The sequence below is a fragment of the Lipotes vexillifer genome, unplaced genomic scaffold (assembly GCF_000442215.2).
Source record: "Lipotes vexillifer unplaced genomic scaffold, Lipotes_vexillifer_v1.1 scaffold1129, whole genome shotgun sequence".
Classification (NCBI taxonomy): Eukaryota; Metazoa; Chordata; class Mammalia; order Artiodactyla; family Lipotidae; genus Lipotes; species Lipotes vexillifer.
In genome coordinates, this window is record NW_006789022.1 from 319,786 (window position 1) to 334,308 (window position 14,523).

General features: G+C 47.8%; 1 protein-coding gene across 1 annotated transcript; it reads left to right on the forward strand.

The window, feature by feature from the left end:
- Positions 1-5: 5 nt before the first annotated feature.
- On the forward strand, positions 6-2,120 carry CCDC87 (coiled-coil domain containing 87; the record flags this gene model as incomplete). The annotated part of the gene is made up of 1 exon (XM_007462200.1): positions 6-2,120. A coding segment is annotated over one exon (2,115 nt), but the record flags the coding sequence as incomplete, so codon positions are not given.
- Between the last annotated feature and the right edge of the window lie 12,403 nt (positions 2,121-14,523).

Below are 14,523 nucleotides of genomic sequence, written 5' to 3' on the forward strand. Positions count from 1 at the left end.
CCCGGTTGGCCGCCAGCCTCGCCAGGGACTGCACAGTCTTCCTCACCGGCCCCGAGGTCTACCGTGGCCTGCTCGCTGACTTCCGCGCCCTGCTGAAGGAAGGGCAGGTCCAAGTCTGCGTGCCCAGACTGCGCCCCCTCGGCCCCCCTGCGGCTTCCAGGCTCTGCCCTATCCCATGGAATCACAGCACTGGCTTTGCCCAAGTGCCGTATTTCAACCTCAGCCTGAACTACCTCATCCAACTCAGCCGCCCGCGAGAGTTTGTCCGTGAGCCTGAACCGGACCCAGTGAAGGAACTGAAGCCCATTCCCCAGCTGAAGAAGAAGCCTGTCTGCCGTCTGTCCACCATGCAAAAGCGGAGAGAAAGCAACTTCAGTTCACAGATTGCCTCACTGCCTGGGTCCTCTGTGGCTACCCCCAGCCAGGTTCCCCCCACCTCCCACTTGCCCCTCTCCTCCCAGCTCCAGAGGGGCCAGTCCATGCCCTCTCTGCGTGAGGGCTGGAAACTAGCAGATGAGTTGGGCCTTCCTCCATTCTCTCCTCGCCCCTTAACCCCACTGGTCCTGGTTGCAGAGAGCAAACCGGAGCTGGCAGGGGACACTGTGGCTGAGGACCTGAAGCAGAGGATGAAGAACATGCAATTGGGGTGGTCTCACTACTCACTGCTGGACTCGGGCCTGCCCCCACTCTTGGGGGCCCTGACCTACCGCCCAGCTGCATCACATCACATGGAAGAGCTGCAGAGAATGTTGAAGGGCCTCGAGGAGAAGGAAGCCTCAAAGCAGTGGAGCCTCCAGTCCCCCAGATCCCATCCACTTGAACCACAGCCAGTGACTGTTACTTTGAAGCTAAGAAATCAGGTGGTCCAGGCAGCTGCTGTACAGGTCTCAGCAAGAAACTTTTTGGATTCCTTCCACGTTGAGGGGCCTGGAGTCCTATACAACCACCTGGCGGGTGAACTGGAACCCAAACTTATCGAGGAAATGGATACTGATTGCACTTTTGGCAGTAGCATCAGGGAGGTGTACAAGGAGCTGATGAGCCGTGTCTCTAATGACCACTTCTCTTTTGACCAGGGGCCCCTGGTTGAGCCTGCAGCCAATAAAGACTGGTCAGCCTTCCTATCCTCAGCCTTTCTACGTCAAGAAAAACAGCGTCGTATCATCAACACCAAGCTGGCTGGACTTTATTCCCTGAGAGCTAACACTTTACAGTCCAACCCTGATAAGATGTCCTCCTTCACATCACTGCAAGCAAGTAAAAGCTGGGAGAAGTGGTCAAACAAGGCCTCATGGCTGAACTGGTGGAAAACGACTTTGTCTGTGGGTGACTACTTTAAGTACCTCACCACCCAGGAGACAGATTTCCTCCATGTCATCTTCCAAATGTATGAAGAGGAGGTTCCTGTGGAGATCGTGGCCCCTGTCAGAGAGTCCCTAAAGATTCAGCACCCACCTCCCTTGCTAGAAGACGACGAGCCAGACTTTGTGCCAGGGGAGTGGGATTGGGACACAGTGCTGGAGCACAGGCTGGAATCTAAGAACAACAGCCTCCTGGAAGACTCTCACAAAATCCTGAGCCTGCGTCTGGAGCGGCTGTGGTCCATGCTTGAGGTCCCTGACAAAGACCGGCTGGACATGGCCATCAAGTACAGCTCCAACGCCCGCCTGAGGCAGCTGCCGTCACTGGTGAGTGCCTGGGAGCAGGCCTTGCAGCCCATTCAGCTGCGGGAGATATTGCTGGGGAAACTGGAGTGGTTTGAGCGACAAGCCTCCGACCCTAACCGCTTCTTCCACAAGACCGACATGGGCCTGAGTCGCTTCCTGGGGGAGAATCGGGTCCGCAACCATCTCCATAAGAGGCTCGGTCTAGTGGAGGCTCCTTTGGTTCCCCTCCTGGAGGAGATCGAGTTAGTCTTTGGTGAACCGGTGACCTTCAAGGGGCGGCGCTACCTGGACAAGATGAAGCATGACAAAGTGGAAATGCTCTACTGGCTGCAGCAGTGGCGGCGGGTCCACCACCTGGTCCGGGCCAAGAGGGCCTCCCATCAGTCAGCCCTGTCCAGGAAGCTCAGCAGCCAGCCTTTAATAGCCCCTGGGAATACGCCCATTACTCTTTGACCAGGCCAAGTGCCCTCAGATCCCTCCCTCACCCCCATACACCCAGCAGCTCACCCAGACCTCTTGACTGCTTTGAAAGAAGAAATATCTGGGAGTGCGGGGTTCAGGAAAACTGTGCTTCCAGCTACCAGGGGACTGAAATTAGCACTTTATTTTGACCATGAAGTTCTCATAAAAAAATCCACAAGCCCAGTAGTCCCATTTCTGTCAAGCCATGAACAGCACAGCCAAAAGCTCATGTATCAAAAGAACTGAGACCATCCCTTGGAGTTCATTGTAATGGGAAATGTTAGACAGATGGAAACCATCCCCTATGGAACACCTCAGCTTAGCATTTCTATCACGATACATTAGATTGGCTGATTAGAACCCTAAGCCAAGAGACTCTATGGCATAAGGGCTAAGAGCTAGTGCTCTGGAGTTAGTAGATGTGGGTTTAAATCCACATCCTGACTGTGTAACCTTGGCACACTACCTAACTTCTCTGCATCTGGACCGTCCTGTGTCAGGTGAAGAAGGAGTTGGATCCAGGTTGTCGCTTCTTCCAGTTCTGGCATACTGTTGGCAGAGCCAAAATTTTTCATTAAATTTTCACCAGTTAATATAAGCACGTGGTACAAAGTATACAAGGGTATGTGCTGGAAAGTGCGTCTCCTTCCCATCCCCCCCCCAGTACCTCAGTTCTCCTCCTTGTGGGTAACAGCTGTTACCAGTTTCTTGTGTATCTTTTCATTCCCTTATTCAGGTATTTACTGAGCGCCTACTAGGTGTTCATGCTTGGTCTCTATCACTGAACAAAACAAAGACCCTCACCCTTTGTAGAGTTTACATTCTAGTGAGGGGAAACAGACCGTAGACCATAAGCATGGTACCGAAGCACATTGAATAATAGAAAGTTAGAGGGTGATAGGTACTGTGGGAAAAAGAAAAAATAGAGAAGGGCAAGAGGAAATAAAGTGTGAAGGATGTAGCTTTATTAGGGTAGTCTGTGTAGGCCTCACTGGGAAGGGGATATTTGAACGGAGGCTTGAAGGAGGGGAGGAAGTGAGCCCCATGGACATCTGGGACAACAGTGTTCCTGCCAGCTATTGGGAAGCGTAAGGCAGGCGGGTGCCTGGGGTGTTCCAGAAAAGCAAGGTGGCCAATGCAGGTGGAGCAGAGCTAAGGGGAAAGAGGGATGAGTCAGAGGGGTCGTGACAAGGTGCCAGGGGGCAGGTTAGATTATGTAAGGCCTGTAGGCCATTGTAAAAATGATTTCAGAGATAGCCTATGCATGTATGAACACACATGAATATGTTGTCTATACACATGTCTTTGACTACACCAGCAGTAGCATGCTGTCCCCTGTTTTGCCCCTTTCTTTTTTCCCCAGTGAGCTTGCCTCAAGTTCATTCCACGTTGATACACATAGATCTGCCTTATTCTTTTTGATTGCTATCTAGTATCCCACTGGGTATTTTTGGTTTTGGTTTTGTTTTGGGTTTTTTTGGCCGTGCCACGCGGCTTGCAGAATCTTAGTCACCCAACCAGGGACTGAACCTGGGTCCCGGCAGTGAAAGCGTGGAGGCCTAACCACTGGACTGCCAGGGAATTCTCTGGGTGTATTTTTATTTTGTTGAACCAGTCTCTTATTGTTGGACATTTACAAACAAAAACAATGCTCTAAAAAAATCCTTGTTCATCTCTTTAGTATGTGCAGCTATTTCTATGGTTTAAGTTCCTGGAAGTGGAATTATATCTAAGCATAAGCACTTGTAATTTTGATAGATATTACTGATTACCCTCCACAAAGGCTGTAACAATTTGCATTATTGTCAGCACTGCATGATGATAATAATAATTCCCCACTCTCATCAATAGTGTTATCAAAATTTTTAATCTTTACCATCTAATAGGTGAAAAAAATCATGTCTCATTTGAGTTGTGTTCTCATCTGTCTTATGAGTGAAGTTGCATCTTTTAGATATTTAAAAGCTGGGTTATTTTCTGTAAAATTCTCATGCCCTTTGTCCACTTTTCAATGGGTTTTGACTATTTTGCTTTTTTTTTTGGCTACATTGGGTCTTTGTTGCTCTGCGCGGGCTTTCTCTAGTTGTGGCTAGCGGGGGCTACTTTTCGTTGTGGTGCGCAGGCTTCTCATTTAGGTGGCTTCTCTTGTTGCCAAGCATGGGCTATAGGCATGTGGGCTTCAGTAGTTGTGGCTCGCGGGCTCTAGAGCGCGGGCTCAGTAGTTGTGGTGCACGGGCTTAGTTGTTCCGCAGCATGTGGGATCTTCCCAGACCAGGGCTCAAGCCTGTGTCCCCTGCATTGGCAGGCGGATTCTTAACCACTGCACCACCAGGGAAGTTCCTTACTATTTATTTAAATTAACACTAAGTCCCATTATGTGTTTACAGAGATAATATATGTTATGAAAAACAACTTTTTTTTTTAAAGTAGTGAAGAGTGGCTACTTTACTCTTTTGCAAATCTCCTGAATGTCTGGCTTAATAGGAGATAACTGGATTCTCATTTATATTTCTGCTGCATCTGTTGCAATATTGCACGTCATGCAGCCTCTGGAAAACACTGTACTCAGAAACAGGGAGGGTAGAAAAGGCAAATAACGTGTCAGCAGTATTATGAAAATGGTTTTGATATCATGAAACCCCAGAAAGGGTCTGGGGGGGCACTATTTGTATTTTTTTTGAAATAGAGGAAGGGGCACAGGTGGAAGCAAAGGCAGTAGTGAGGGTGGTGTTAAGGACTGTGAGACATGATTCGGGGGAGTGGGCAGTTGCTGGGGCAGGGGCAGTAAAAGTGGGGGAAGGGTTGGTTGACCAGCTTGTTTGCTTATAAAATGTCAAGCCAGAGGTAAAATACAACTTGAAAAAAACAATCGGTAATTCTGCAAATTGGTCATTTAGCTGCTGGACAAGCAGATTGGCTTTTGGTGATCTGGCCACGCTGGGAAGCTGAGACCCACAGAGCTGAAGTCCAGTCCTAATGGTTCACAAGTGCTGGCGGGGACTGGATCTGGGCCCAGGTGCTTCTGACTTCACTAAGCCTACAGCCCCACCCCCTTGGTCTTGGGGTTTCTGTGTCTGGCCCACCTCTTCCTTGTACTGTTGTTTATCAAACACTTTTCTTTATATTGACTCCCTTTTTAAGAAAATTGTATTGAAGTGTAGCTGACTTACCATGTTGTGTTAATTTCTGCTGTACAGCAAAGTGACTCAGTTACACACATACATACATCCTTTTTTATATTCTTTTCCATATGGTTTATCACAGGATATTGAATATAGTTCCCTGTGCTCTACAGTTGGACCTTGTTGTTTACCCATCCTAGATATACTAGTTTGCATCTGCTAACCCCAAACCCCCAGTCCTTCCCTCCCCGAGCTTGGCAACCACAAGTCTGTCCTCTACGTCTCTGAGTATCTGAGTATACTGACTTTGTTTTTTTTTTGTGGTTTTTTTTTTTTGTTTTTTTGCGGTACGCGGGCCTCTCACTGTTGTGGCCTCTCCCCTTGCGGAGCACAGGCTCCGGATGCGCAGGCTCAGCGGCCATGGCTCACGGGCTCAGCCGCTCCGCAGCATGTGGGATCTTCCCGGACCGGGGCACGAACCCGTGTCCCCTGCATCGGCAGGCGGACTCTCAACCACTACGCCAGCAGGGAAGCCCCTGACTCTGTTTTAAAACTTATTTTAAAAGGCAATTTTAATCACACTAGCTAATACTATATAGTGATTATTAAGTGCCAGACTCCATTCTAAACACTTTTCATGCAGTAATTCATTGAGTCCTCATGGCAATGCAGTGAGGTAGGCACTACTGTTATTTCAAGGCCCAGATGAGGAAACTGAGGCACAGAGTGGTTATGTAACTTGCCCAAGGTCACACAACTAGGAACATGGCAGAGTCTGGATTCAGACCCAGAGGTCTGACTCCAAGTACATTCTCTTAACCACTGTACTGTTTCTTATCATAAAATAAAAAAACAAGTCTGCCCAGTTGAAGTCCATGGGGAGAAGCTGAATATGATCAGATTTTCAGCTTTCATCGTTACCTGTCCCCGGAGGAAATCAGGCTTTCGGACAGCCCACTTGATTCTCAGCGGTGACTCTGAGGCCCACATCATTCTTCTTTCAGGCCCAGAGCACTGAAAATCCTCCCAAATGTCAGACACTGCTTGGTGGGGGGGGAGGGGGGGATGGTGGGAAGCAGAGCCAGAGGAAACCAGAAAGAACCAGTCGCTGTCGCCGAGGGGTTTAAAGTTTAGTAGGGAAGATAATTTCAATAATATGGCAAGTGAAGGGTACGGTGGGAGCCCACAAAATGGACATTCAACAGAGCCGGGGCATAGGGGAAGGGTGATCGGGGAGAGCTTCCTGGAGGAAGCCACACTCAATTGGAGTCTAAATTCTAGAAGGTTGAGTGAGAGTCAGCAGGCACATGGTGGCAGAGAAGAAGAGGAGAGCTTTCCAAGCCCAGCGTGAGCAAAAGTACAGGAGAGGAGCATAGTGTATGGGGGAGAACTACAAGTACTTTGGCATTAATCAGCCTTGAAAAGGCCGGGAAGGGAGTGAGACTGGAGGCGGAGGCGGAGGCAGGGCCAGGTCCAGTGTGGGCCTTGTTCTTGTGGGCCTTGTAGGTTTTGGGAAGCCATGTATTCACCAGCAGATACCTACCAAGCACCTGCTCGATGACTGGGGCTGCTCCAGGTGCTAAGGATGCCACACTGCACAATACAGACAAGGACGCTTTGTGTTCTGGGGGAGGACACAACAGCCAGGCAGGTAAAACAAATGATACAGGGGAAAAAAGCCAAAATGGCAACAGAAAATTCAGAGAAAAGCAATTTAAAATAGGGGATCGGGACTTCCCTGGTGGCACAGTGGTTAAGAATCCACCTGCCAATGCAGGGGACACGGGTTCGAGCCCTGGTCCGGGAAGATCGCACATGCCGCAGGCCGCGGAGCAACTAAGCCCATGAGCCACAACTACTGAGCCTGCGCTCTACAGCCCGTGAGCCACAACTACTGAAGCCCATGCGCCTATAGCTGGTGGTCCACAACAAGAGAAGGCACCGCCATGAGAAGCCCACACACCGCAACGAAGAGTAGCCCCTGCTCGCTGCAACTAGAGAAAGCCTGTGCACAGCAGCGAAGACCCAAAGCAGCTAAAAATAAATAAAAATAAATAAATTTATAAAATAGGGGATCGTGGAATTCCCTGGCTGTCCAGTGGTTAGGAATCTGCGCTTCTACTGCAGGGGGCACGGATTCAATTCCTGGTCAAGCCGGGGCACAGCAAAAAAAAAAAAGAAAATAGGGGGTCAAAAGAGGGAATATTTGAGCAAAGACTGGAAGGAGTGGAAAGAGAGCTGTGTGATACCTGGGAAAGAACATTCTAGGCCGGGGCTAATGTAAGTTCAAAAGCCCTGAGACGGGTATGTGCCTGGTGAGTCAGGAGGCCAGTGTGCCTGGAGTGGCACGGACCAGGTGGGGAATGCTTGGGAATTAGGTCAGAGGAATAAAGGGGTTTTATCAGGCTTTAGTCAGAGGAGTGACATTTGGCTGCCCCACGGGTGAGGGTTAGGAGGCTGTGGGTTGGAGGCTAACAGATTAGGGTGGAGGCTGCCACAGTGGGAAGATGAGCCAGGACGGAGTGTTTAGGAGGCAAATTTGGCAGTGTTTGGTGAAGACTGACTGCGGGGAATGAGGGTAGAGAGTCAAGGACACCTCCTCAGTGTCCTCCTGGGTGTCTAGCTTGGGCCTCCGGTGGAGCCCTTCATGAAATGAGAGGATGGAGGGTTTGGTGGGAGTGCAGTGGGGGGAGATGATGAGTTCAGCCCTGAAAAGGTTAAGTTTGCAAATTCCCTGGTGGTCCAGTGGTTAGGACTCCACGCTTCCACTGCAGGCTGGTCGGGTTCAATCCCTGGTACGGGAACTAAGATCCCACAAACTTCATGGCCAAAAAAAAAAGAAAAAGTTAAGTTTGATGTGCCTGCAGGGCATCCAAGTGGAGATCCAGAGGCAAATGTTTTTTCTTAGATGGACAGAAATTTTGCTAAAGATGGAAATCTTTAAACAGCATACTTATATACAAATGTCTTATGTCACTGTTCAGATATCACAAACTGTAATTTTCTAGGTCAACCTGGGGCCTAAAATATGTAAAAGAATTATTTGTTTACAATTTTACCAAAGCTAAACTTTTTTTTAAAAGCTATTATTCACTAAATACAAAGTTCACCTAATACCACTGAATTAGGCATTGCTATGGACTAAATGTTTGTGTCCCCCCCCCAAACTCATATGTGATGATATTCGGTGGTACTTTGGGAGGTATTTAGGGTTAGATGAGATCATGAGAGTGGGGCCCCAGCCCTTATAAGAAGCAGAAGAGACCAGAGCCCCCTCTCTTTCCACCGTGTGAGGATACAGCAAGAAAGCAGCAAATGACAAACCAGGAAGAAGGCCTTCACTAGGCACTGGTCTGCTGGCACCTTAATTTAGGACTTCCCAGCCTCCAGAACTGAGGAATAAATGTTTGTTTAAGCCTCCAGTCTGTGGTATTTTGTTACAGCAGCCTGAGCAGACAGAGGCATCATCAGGTGTGTCCCAGCCAGGAAGTCAGAAGTCCCAGGTTTCCCCCATCAACAGAGGGGTGGATAAAGAAGATGTGGTACATACATATTGTACAATGGAATATTACTCAGTCATAAAAAAGAACAAAATAATGCCATTTGCAGCAACATGGATAGACCTAGAGATTGTCATACTGAGTGAAGTAAGTCAGACAGAGAAAGACAAATATCGTATGATATCGTTTATATGTGGTCTAAAATAAATGGTACAAATGAACTAATTTACAAAACAAATAGAGTCACAGATGTAGAAAGCAAACTTATGGTTACCGGGGGGAAAGTGGGGGAGAGATAAATTGGGAGATTGGAATTGACATATACACACTACTACATATAAAATAGGGAATTCCCTGGCAGTCTAGTGGTTGGGACTTGGTGTTTCCACTGCAGGGAGCACAGGTTCCATCCATGGTCGGGGAAGTAAGATCCTGCCTGCCTTGTGGCCAGAAAATAAAATGAAATGAAAAATATAAAATAAAATAAATAACATAAAATAAAATCCTACTGTATAGCACAGGGAACTTCTACTCAATGCTCTGTAATTACCAATATGGGAAAAGAATCTAAGAAAGAGTGGATATATGTATATGTATAACTGACCCACTTTGCTGAACACCTGAAACTAACACAACATTGTTAATCAACTATACTCCAATAAAAATTTTTTTTAAAAAAGGAAGAAAAGAAAATAGTTGTAGACAGAACAAAACAAGCAAAAAGAAGTCCCAGATTTCCCGTTCATTGTCTGTGACCTTGGGCAAGGAATTCCATCTCCTTTTCACCCATTCATTTATCGCATATTCAGTGAGTTATGGCTGTGCTTAGGCACTGAGGAGAAAGCAACAAATGAGCAAAGCTGACAGGGTTTCTGCCCTCAAGAGCGAGTAGAAGTAATGGAGAGGCCTGTGGATCACCTGTGACCTTGAGCCTCCCTTCCTGCCTTGAGAGGCTTAGGAGCAGGTAGATTATGTCCAAGCCCAACCAAGCCCTGGGACCTGGGACCTGGGCTTTATGTGCCTCATTTTATTGTACTCTCATCTCATCCCTGTAAGATATCTATATACTTACCCTACAGATGAAGAAATGCTCAGAGAAGCAGAGCTATTTGCTGAAGGTCTTATAGTTAATAAGTGATAGATAAAAATTTAGAACTTGTGCTTCCCTGGACACCATCGAGAGAGTGGAAGACACCCCACAGGATGGGAAAAGAGATTTGCAAATCACATATCCGATAAGGGAATTGTATCTAGACTATATAAAAAACTCTTACAGCTCAATAATAAAGACAAATAACCCATTTTATTCTTTTTTTTAAAATTTTATTTATTTATTTATTTTTTGCTGCGTTGGGTCTTTGTTGCTGCACGTTGGCTTTCTCTAGTTGTGCCAAGCGGGGGCTACTCTTCATTGAGGTGCGTGGGCTTCTCATTGCAGTGGCTTCTCTTGTTGCGGAGCACGGGCTCTAGGCACACGGGCTTCAGTAGTAGTGGCTCACGGGCTCTAGAGCACAGGCTCAGTAGTTGTGGTGCATGGGCTTAGTTGCTCCGCAGCATGTGGCATCTTCCCGGACCAGGGATTGAACCCGTGTCCCCTGCATTGGCAGGTGGATTCCTAACCACGCGCTACCAGGGAAGCCCCTAGTTTCAGGTTTTAAATCGCGACACGTCATCTGACCAAACTCCCCAAAATAACAACTTGCTGGCTGGTTAAGGCAGAGATTGAAGTGGGTTCCACTGAGGGAGTTATTAAAATGTCATCCTCTCCTACTTCAGGACCTTGAAGGCCTCAGATCACTTGGACATGACCTTTCTAAATTAAAAGGTAATTCCTGGGCTTCCCTGGTGGCGCGGTGCTTGAGGGTCCGCCTGCCGATGCAGGGGACGCGGGTTCGTGCCCCGTTTCGGGGGGATCCCGCGTGCCGCGGAGCGGATGTGGCCATGTGTTGTTATCTTGTGAACTACATGAAAGGCAGCACTAAGTTTTAATCATCTCTTTTTCCTGTGCCCTTGGTATGTGGTAGATACAAGAAATATGTAAAAAAAAAAAAAAAAAGGTAATTCCTATGAAGGGTGTAAGATGGGGCATGGAGTAAGCACTAGCTATGCGTTATTATTATTGTTGTTGCTGTTATCGGATGATTCCTAGGCATTATGCAACAGTGAGGTGAGGTCACTCTGGGATTAGGGTGTAACAAGAATCTTCAGGGGGGCTTCCCTGGTGGTGCAACGGTTAAGAATCCGCCTGCCAATGCAGGGGACATGGGTTCGAGCCCTGGTCTGGGAAGATCCCACATGCTGCGTAGCAATTGAGCCCGTGCGCCACAACTACTGAGCCCACGTGCCACAGCTACTGAAGACCCCGTGCTCCGGAACAAGAGAAGCCACCACGATGAGAAGCCCGCGCACCACAACAAAGAGTAACCCCCGCTCGCCGCAACTAGAGAAAGCCTGCGCACAGCAACGAAGACCCAACACGGCCAAAAATAAATAAATAAATTTATTTAAAAAAAAAAAGAATCTTCAGGGGCTCTCTGAAGCTGCTGCAGCCTGAGATCTTAGCCACAAAGCAGTGAGGATATGGATCGATTTATGCATGGAGCTCTAGAGACCTTGGGGGTGGAGGTGGGGAACATCAGTACCCTAACCCTAGACCTAATGATTCAGCCAGGGAGACCTGGAAGTGGACCAGAGCTGCTCACTCAAGGCTGAGAGATGTTCCCTGAGATATATTCACCTCTAGGAAAGGAGTCTGGGCTCAAGACTTGGGGCCCAGAATTTCCATCCATCCATCCATCAAATCATTGAAGAAATATTACAGTAAATCCACTAAGGGCCAAGGCAGGGTCATTTTTGACCCTTGTTGGTCTTAGTCTGTCAGACTTTTGGGGTCCCCACCCCACATCTTCTCACATCTGATCAAATGCACCTATGTCCCACATCAAATAATATTTTGCTGTAAATTTCTTTGAAAGAAATTTTATAGTTTTGCTTTTGAAATTATCTGACTTCATGTAACTTGTTTAAACTTAAGATTTGCTAGAAAAATGTAAAAAAAAAGAAACAAACAAACAGTCCAGTGGGAATAAGCAAAGTAAGGACAGGGTATCATGGATGTTGAAAGATACAGTGTTCTGAGAGAGAGGGATGGGGCTCCTTTAGATGAGGTGGTCCTTATTCTGAGGAAATAGCATTTAGGCTGAGACAGGACAGCTGGGAAGGAACCTGCCCCCTACAGAGCAGGGGGAGTCTCTCCAGGCAGAGGGAACAGCCAGTGCAAAGGCCCTGAACCTGGAAAGCACTTAGCTTGTGGACAGGAAGAGGGTCATTGTGGCAGGGGCTGAGTGAGGGGCAGTGAGAGAGCGCGAGATTAGTTCAGACAGGAGGGCAGGGGCCAGGTGATGCCCAGCCGTACAGGCCATGGTATGGAGTTGAGATTTTGTTGTAAGTGGAGAGTGCCAGTTAGGTTTGGCTCCCTGGGGAGCAGATTCAGAGAGGGTGATTGGCGGGCAGGAGGTCCATTAAGGAGTGCTCTCAGTATCAACACGGGGTGGGGGGGAGGGAAGAGAGGGGAGGGAGGCACGACTGAGCGGAGGGAGAATTTGAGCTGCGTGCAGTCTCAATGGACACCTCCCCTGACTCAGCAGGGAGTTCTGAAGCTGGGATGACCCTTCAGATTTGTCATTAGATGCAGCTGCCTGGGGGAGTGGGCATGACTCTTCAGCCCTGAGGGGCTGACAGCGGAGGGCAGTGAGCCAGTAGCTGGACACCAAGTCCATCCCTGAAGGAGAGTCTGGTCTATGCATCACAGCCCACAACCTGATCCAGTTTATGTTTAAGGAGGCCCCTCTAGCTGCTGCGTGGAGAGAATTATTGGAGGGAAGAGTGGGTCCAGCCAGGCCAGCAGTGATGGTGGTTTGGCCATGAGTGATGGCTGTGGGAATACAGATAAGTGGATGATTCTTGGAGACTTGGGAGGTGGAACCAGAGCACTGGAAGATGGATTAAGTGTGAGGCATGCAGGGAAGCGAAGAATCAAGGACGCTTCAGGTCTGTGGACTGAACAACCGAGGGAACAGTGATGCCATATGCTGAGATGTGGGATTCCTGAGGGAAGTGGCTGGGTGGGAGGTGAGAGAGCAGGGAGAGAGCGCCCCTCAGCTTCCTTACAGGCTCAAGACCCTGGGAATATCCAGGACCAAGCCTCAACAGCGCCATCGTGTGGTGGTAATAAGTCATAACAGCAGTGGACTCCAGACCTCAGTTGCCTGCAAGGTGGGGAAAGAGGACAGACCACAGGAAATACCCTCAGAAACCAGCGCCTCTTTCGGACTAAGTAAATCACTGCAGATTTTGGACAACTCAGAGTGGGAGGGAGATGAGGAGCCTCAAAAGAAAGAGGTAGCTAGGCAACGGAGTTTGAGGAATTATTTGAGAAAGATAAAATGGTGTTATTGTACCTGTGCCATAAAGGAATCAATCAACATAATAGTAATGTAGACAGCTACCATTCAGTGAGCAGATAGGAGGAGCTGCATGATCCCTTGTAATCTACCCGCATCAATACAACGAGGCTCAGAGAGGTGAAAAGATGTGTCCCAGGTTATATAATAGTAGATGGTGGTGGAGTTAGGATTAAAACCCAGGTCAGCCTACCAATGGATCTCAACTCTGTCAGATCCAACATATGCCATTTTAACAGTAAATATTTTACAGTGCCCTCTTTACATCCCAACATCTGGATTGTGCCTGATGCATTATTGTGCACTCAGTCAATATTTGTTAAATGAATGAAATAAAATTCATGGATAGTATCCTACCTAACGACATAATTTTTTAAATCAAGTAAAAAGAAAATGAAAGCAATTTGTGCTAAAGAAATCTGCATTTCCACATGTACATGCTCAGTCAGGATCACATCGGAAGACGTAACAAGGTGATTATTGTGAACTGGGATCACCCCAAATACTGATCTAGGCATGATATTTTTCTTTTCTTTTTCTAAATTAATTAATTAATTAATTTTTAGCTGCATTGGGTCTTCGTTGCTGCACGTGGGCTCTCTCTACTTGTGCCGAGCGGGGGCTACTCTTCCTTGTGGTGCGTGGGCTTCTTACTGCTGTGGCTTCTCTTGTAGCGGAGCACAGGCTCTAGGTGGGCGGGCTTCAGTAGTTGTGGCACGTGGGCTTAGTTGCTCCGCGGCATGTGAGATCTTCCCAGACCAGGGCTTAAACCCATGTCCCCTGCCTTGGCAGGCGGATTCTTAACCACTGCGGCGCCACCAGGGAAGTCTGAGACATGATCTTCTGAAATGGTGAATGCCCTTTGTAAAGATCTGAACTCATACAAGGAAAATTCTTCCCTGGATTTTCATTTTAGTAGACTTCCTGGAAAATTCAGTGTATGCTATAACTGCACATAATATTACATGTTTACATATATAACAGAGTTAGGGTTCTTGGCGCAGATAATTATAAACAGGATTTTCCTCTTACATAAATGACCAGTGGGACATTAGAAAGCTGTGCAGGACACGGAACAATTCTGTTATGTGGGACTGTCCTGAACATTGAAGGATGTCTAGCATCTCTGGCCCCTGTCTATTAAGGACCAGAAGAGCCGCTATCAATGTGAAATCAAAAATGCCCCTACATATTTCCAAGTTCAAATTTCCAGGGACAGTAGAGCTCCCTTGGAACCTCTGGTGTATGTGAAAGCCTAGCCACCTAAGCTTTGCTTAACTGGCCTTCTCCTCTTTCTGAGCCCCCGGCT